Source organism: Osmerus mordax, chromosome 2 (assembly GCF_038355195.1).
Source record: "Osmerus mordax isolate fOsmMor3 chromosome 2, fOsmMor3.pri, whole genome shotgun sequence".
Taxonomy (NCBI): Eukaryota; Metazoa; Chordata; class Actinopteri; order Osmeriformes; family Osmeridae; genus Osmerus; species Osmerus mordax.
The window spans coordinates 1,165,773-1,172,450 of NC_090051.1; the positions used below are offsets into that span (position 1 = coordinate 1,165,773).

At 53.5% G+C, this 6,678-nt stretch overlaps 1 protein-coding gene across 3 annotated transcripts in view; it reads left to right on the forward strand.

The window, feature by feature from the left end:
* Positions 1–6,490, forward strand: part of slc4a10b (solute carrier family 4 member 10b) — a 19,424-nt gene extending 12,934 nt beyond the window's left edge. Inside the window, exons 8-19 of one of the 3 annotated variants that reach the window (XM_067227907.1) lie at positions 1,770–1,903; positions 2,354–2,599; positions 2,863–2,968; positions 3,334–3,495; positions 3,764–3,877; positions 4,021–4,182; positions 4,866–5,117; positions 5,301–5,369; positions 5,497–5,670; positions 5,845–5,967; positions 6,078–6,145; positions 6,400–6,490. In XM_067227907.1, coding sequence (XP_067084008.1) covers positions 1,770–1,903; positions 2,354–2,599; positions 2,863–2,968; positions 3,334–3,495; positions 3,764–3,877; positions 4,021–4,182; positions 4,866–5,117; positions 5,301–5,369; positions 5,497–5,670; positions 5,845–5,967; positions 6,078–6,145; positions 6,400–6,490 — 1,701 coding nt within the window. Of the gene's footprint in view, positions 1–1,769; positions 1,904–2,353; positions 2,600–2,862; positions 2,969–3,333; positions 3,496–3,763; positions 3,878–4,020; positions 4,183–4,865; positions 5,118–5,300; positions 5,370–5,496; positions 5,671–5,844; positions 5,968–6,077; positions 6,146–6,387 lie in introns of all 3 variants that reach the window. The other 2 variants (XM_067227916.1, XM_067227923.1) reach the window with 2 other exon arrangements.
* The last annotated feature ends 188 nt before the right edge of the window (positions 6,491–6,678 follow it).

A 6,678-nucleotide genomic window follows, 5' to 3' on the forward strand; every position in this document is an offset into this window, starting at 1 on the left:
CCTCCATCTCTCTGTCTGCAGGGTCTTCTTGACTCCTCCCATCCTTCTGTCTGCAGGGTCTTTGGAGGTCTTCTCATGGACATCAAGCGCAAGGCCCCCCACTACCTGTCTGACTACACAGATGCAGTGAGCCTGCAGTGTCTGGCCTCCTTCCTGTTCCTCTACTGCGCCTGCATGTCCCCCGTCATCACCTTCGGGGGGCTCCTGGGGGAGGCCACGGAGGGACGCATAGTAAGCAAACCCCCTCATCCACACCCCTCATCCTCACACCCCCTCATCCACACCCCCCTCATCCACACACCCTCATCCACACCCCCTCATCCACACCCCCTCATCCACACCCCCTCATCCAAACCCCCTCATCCACACCCCCTCATCCACACCCCCTCATCCACACCCCCTCATCCACATCCCCTCATCCACCACACGCCACTCATCCAAACCCCCTCATCCACACCCACTCATCCACACACCCTCATCCACACCCCCTCATCCACACCCCCCTCATCCACACCCCCTCATCCAAACCCCCTCATCCACACCCCCTCATCCACACCCCCTCATCCACACCCCCTCATCCACACCCCCTCATCCAAACCCCCTCATCCAAACCCCCTCATCCACACCCCCTCATCCACATCCCCTCATCCACACCCCCTCATCCACACACCCTCATCCACACCCCTCATCCACACCCCCTTATCCAAACCCCCTCATCCACACCCCCTCATCCAAACCCCCTCATCCACACCCCCTCATCCACACCCCCCTCATCCAAACCCCCTCATCCACACCCCCTCATCCACACCCCCTCATCCAAACCCCCTCATCCACACCCCCTCATCCACACCCCCTCATCCAAACCCCCTCATCCACACCCCCTCATCCACACCCCCTCATCCAAACCCCCTCATCCACACACCCTCATCCACACCCCCTCATCCACACCCCCTCATCCAAACCCCCTCATCCACACCCCCTCATCCACACCCCTCATCCACACCCACTCATCCACACCCCCTCATCCACACCCCCTCATCCAAACCCCCTCATCCACACCCCCTCATCCACACCCCCTCATCCACACACCCCTCAATCCACACCCCCTCATCCACACCCCCTCATCCACACCCCCTCATCCAAACCCCCTCATCCACACCCCCTCATCCACACCCCCTCATCCACACCCCCTCATCCACACCCCCTCATCCAAACCCCCTCATCCACACCCCCTCATCCACACCCCCTCATGAAGACACGTGTGTGTTCTGATCGTGGTACACAGTGCACAGTGCAACACATCTGTCTGTGTGTCGCTCCTGAACACTGGAGGACCGCCAGAAGATTAGCCGTTGCTACGGGAAGCAGCTACTAGGGATACTGGAGTAAACGACATCCAAGAATAAACAATAAACATTCGTCCAGACTCATAAATAAAGAGCAAATCACTTTAATGTCTTAATGTCTTAATGGAAGTCAGATGGCTGAGCGGTTAGCGAGTCGGGCTAGTAATCTGAAGGTTACCGGTTCGATTCCTGGCCGTGCCAAATGACGTTGTGTCCTTGGGCAAGGCACTTCACCCTACTTGCCTCGGGGGGAATGTCCCTGTACTTACTGTAAGTTGCTCTGGATAAGAGCGTCTGCTAAATGTAATGTTAATGTTGCATGTCAAATATTACGACACCTAACAGACTTGTAATATCTATGTGCATTTTCTCAGATTCTTGCTGTTCTTTAAGTGTAGTCTGTTTGTTTTGTTTTCCTTCCAGAGTGCAATCGAGTCTCTGTTTGGAGCTTCCATGACAGGTATGGCCTACTCCCTGTTTGCCGGCCAGCCTCTCACCATCCTGGGCAGCACAGGACCCGTCCTGGTGTTTGAGAAGATCCTCTTCAAGTTCTGCAAGTGGGTTTGGGTTTTTGTGTGCGTGGGTGACATGTAGGAACCAAAGCAGATGTTCAATCATGTCATTGTGTAGTCCAGGGCCGCCAGCCCTTGGTGAACGTCCCCTCTGATGGGCTCTGCTCTGATTAGATGTTTCCACGAGAGCAGCAGAGTGATCCAGTAGCGACCGACAGATGATGTTCTGTCTGATCCAGCTGCATTGACCCTTTCATCATCTATATTGATATGCAGGCGCATTACCAATGCCATTGTGATAATGGTCGAGATGAGACCTACATCTCTGGAGATATGATTCAAATACTCTGATTAAAATGCTCTCTAGAGATGTGATCCAAATACCCCAACCTCCCGCCGGTGATGTAATACGGAGCGTGGGATCGTCACGGTGATCGTCACGGTGATTGTCGCGGTGATCGTCAAGGTGATGTTCGGTGTCTTCTCCCTCCGCAGGGAGAACGGCTTGTCCTACCTGTCCCTGCGTGCCTGCATCGGCCTGTGGACGGCCTTCCTGTGTCTGCTCCTGGTCGCTACGGACGCCAGCTCGCTGGTGTGCTACATCACGCGCTTCACGGAGGAGGCCTTCGCCTCGCTCATCTGCCTCATCTTCATCTACGAGGCGCTGGAGAAGCTGATCCACCTGGGAGAGCACTACCCCATCAACATGAACAACAACCTGCAGAAGCTCACCCAGTACTCGTGAGTCCAGCAGGAGGCCCACGCCCAGACCAGTAGCTCCATGTTGTCTACCAACGTGATGAGATCAATTCCTGAGGTCACTGGAGAATGTATTCCGCTCACCGTCAGATCTATTCAATCCAGTGCTTCTGTGTACCAGCTAACCGCCCGATAGCCCACGACAAGAGAGTTATTGAGTAGAAAGTAGACGGTAGTAGGTAAGAAAGGGAAGGTCTGGGATGTCTGCGGTGCACCCTGTGTGAGGCCGGTCCTCCTGCTTCCAGGTGTTCCTGTATGGAGCCTCCTGACCCCAGCAACGCCACCCTGCAGTACTGGGACGACAACAACATCACGGCGTCCGAGATCTACTGGGAGGCCATGGAGGTCAAGGTACTGGACGCTCACTGGCCAATAGAGTAGTAACAAAGAAAACAGGAAGTGCCTTTTGATTTGGATGGATTTGAATGAATGGTGGTGCGGAGTGAACAGAGAGAGGGGTTTAGTTATGGAGCCCATTAAGTGGCATGCTCTCCCAGATGGAGATCGACAAGCGCAGGGGATTAAGGATATGTGGGCTGGATTAGGCTGGATTACCCATGCCAAATCATCGTAAAAGCACATTTTAGTTTTTCGTTCCATCTTTAGTGTATGACCCCTCCGACCTGCTTACCAAAAGTCTGTTGACACTTGTTTTCATGCTAAAATAATCCCAATATTGTTGTCCTCCACCTGTGTATGCCCGGCTGGTTTCGCAGGACTGCATAAAGAATAAAGGGGAGTTTGTGGGCAGCGCCTGTGGCCCCCACGGGCCGTATGTTCCAGATGTTTGCTTCTGGTCTGTGGTCCTCTTCTTCTCCACCGTCGCCATGTCTGCGTTCCTCAAGGACTTCAAGTTCAGCCGGTACTTCCCCACAAAGGTGAGGCGCGCCGCTCATCTGACCTGCCATTGTGTCAGCTGCTTGAGCTGGCAAACCAGTCTAAATGTGGTGCAGGGGGCCCTCTAGTGGCCATGAGTCGCTACTGCAGGATTCTCCTGATCTGGATCTGAACAGGAGTAACACAGACTGAAAACAAAACATGACGACTGGAATAACGAACAAAGATGGTCTTCAGAGAGAGTGTTATTTGCCTCTAAATTATGTCCTTGCATCATCTTTTCTGACATTGCTACTTTCCCTTGCTTAGGTGAGGTCCATCATCAGTGACTTCGCTGTCTTCATCACCATCCTCACCATGGTTGTGGGGGACTACGCCTTAGGGATACCTTCTCCAAAACTGCAGGTCCCCAGTGTGTTCAAGGTGAGTGGTGAAGCCTAACTAACTACCAGGTATGCTCAGCAGTAGAGCATTTAACTGTGATTCAAATCTCCCTTGTACCTTGCTTTGGATAAAAGCACTGAATGAATGGATTATTGTAATGAGCAACAAACACACTCTTGTAGCCGACCAGAGACGACCGCGGCTGGTTCATCAGCCCGCTGGGGTCCAACCCCTGGTGGACTGCCATCGTGACGGTCATCCCCGCTCTGCTCTGCACCATCCTCATCTTCATGGACCAGCAGATCACTGCAGTCATCATCAACAGGAAGGAGCACAAGCTCAAGGTACATTTAGTCATTTAGCAGACGCTCTTCTCCAGAGCGACTTACAGTAAGTACAGGGACATTCCCCCGAGGCAAGTAGGGTGAAGTGCCTTGCCCAAGGACACAATGTCAGTTGGCATGACCGGGAATCGAACTGGCAACCTTCGGATTACTAGCCCGACTCCCTCACCGCTCAGCCACCTGACTCCCTCACCGCTCAGCCACCTGACTCCCTCACCGCTCAGCCACCTGACTCCCGGTACCGGCGGCCTGTCGGCCTGTTTGGGTTTCATGAACCTGGTTTAGTTGTTTTTGGAATTGGGTTATGTACAGTTGGCCTTAATAAGAATCTAGGTTTGTGTTTGTGCGATCATCATGAAGACGTACTGAGCAGGTCATTTATAGAGTGTTTGATACGTGGGAGGGGCTTCTGTGGCTGTGTCCATGTCATCTTTGCAGATTGTAGAACTTGAGAATGTGATGTTTTACACCCACACACACTACCCCCCCCCACACACACACACACACACACTACCCCCCCCCCCACACACACACACACACACACTACCCCCCCCCCACACACACACACACACTACCCACCCCACACACACACACACACACATACACACTACCCCCCCCCCCCACACACACACATACACACTACCCCCCCTACACACACACACATACACACTCACTCCCTACAGAAGGGCTGTGGCTACCACCTGGACCTGTTCGTGGTGGGGGTGATGCTGGGTGTGTGCTCCCTCATGGGCCTGCCCTGGTTCGTGGCGGCCACCGTCCTCTCCATATCCCACGTCAACAGCCTGAAGCTGGAGTCGGAGTGCTCCGCCCCTGGCGAGCAGCCCCGCTTCCTGGGGATCCTGGAGCAGCGCTTCACCGGCCTCATGATCTTCCTGCTCATGGGCTGCTCCGTGTTCATGACCTCCGTGCTCAAGGTCAGACTCCTCTCATGGCTTTCACCAGCTGGGTTGGGAGATCATTTGGCAGTTTGAGCTCCGGTATCTGAGTGGGAATACTGAACGGAGATGCGAGCAGTATGTGGTGAACAGATGATGTACAGTAAAGGGGGGAGCGGAGTGTGTGCTGTGTGTTAACTGGCGTGTCACTGATGTCCTCAGTTCATTCCCATGCCGGTGCTGTACGGAGTGTTCCTCTACATGGGAGCATCGTCGCTTAAAGGCATTCAGGTGAAACAGATTGACACCTTTCAACACACTGAAGTCTCAACACGCTAGTGTTACAGTAGTGCTGGCTGACACCTCAACACATAATGAGGTGTACTGCACACCCTAACTCCTTGTTTCCCTGGTCCAGTTCTTTGACCGTCTGAAGCTGTTCGGCATGCCGGCCAAACACCAGCCGGACTTCATCTACCTGCGGCACGTGCCCCTGAGGAAGGTGCACCTGTTCACCATCATCCAGCTCACCTGCCTGGCTCTGCTCTGGATCATCAAGACCTCCAAGGCTGCCATCGTCTTCCCCATGATGGTACGACCCCTCCACCACCACCCCTCCAGCTCCCCCTCCACCCCCCTTCCACCACCACCCCTCCAGCCCCCCCTCCACCCCCCTTCCACCACCACCCCTCCACCACCCCTCCACCCCCCCTCCACGACACAGTCTGACTCTGCATGAGTAAGAAGGGCATACCTGACCCTGCAGGTGTTGGCGCTGGTGTTCATCAGAAAGCTGATGGACCTGTTCTTCACCAAGAGAGAGATGAGCTGGCTGGATGACCTCATGCCTGAGAGCAGGAAGAAGAAACTGGAGGATGCAGAGGAGGAGGTACCCCTGGGGGGGGGGGGGGGGGGGGGGGGGGTCGAGCAGTGAGCTCTGTCTCATTGTGACAACGAGAAGTTGCCCAATGCTCAGTGTCATGCAACTGTGCTGTTTAGGATGAGGAGCGAAGCATCCAGGGGGAGGATGAGGGAGTGCAGATGCCACTGGAAGACTGTCCTCCCAAGTGAGTCATCGCCCTCCGCTGGGTTCTGTGTGCAGATCTGTTCTGCGGCCCTTGTGGCTGTAGAGTTGTGGTTGTTTGTGTGATAAGACGGGTTGTTTGTCTGGCTCTGCACACGCCAAGCCAAGGTCATCTTCTACACGTCATTTAAAGTATTTACATAAGTTACTCTGTAACCATGCATTAGACCACCCAGCACTATGCTGTGATGGACTAGTGATCCAGGCCTGTACTAATACTTCTGTGTCTGTGTTTAGGGGGGAGTCGTCTGAAATCAACCTGACTGATGAGCTGTCAAAAGCCTCCTTTGGAAACACCTGGAATGTTACCAACTCCAAAACTGACTGAAAAAAAGTATTGAAAAGATATGAGTATTGAATATTATGTTGTAATTTTTATGTACTTAAAGGAAGTTGTCTTTTGACCAAATGATATAGGTTTGTCATTGTTTGGTAGAGTGCTTTCTGTCCAGGACACATTCTATTTTTAGCCTTGGGCCTTTTTTTGGAGAGATAAAATGTTGCCCCATATCTTAC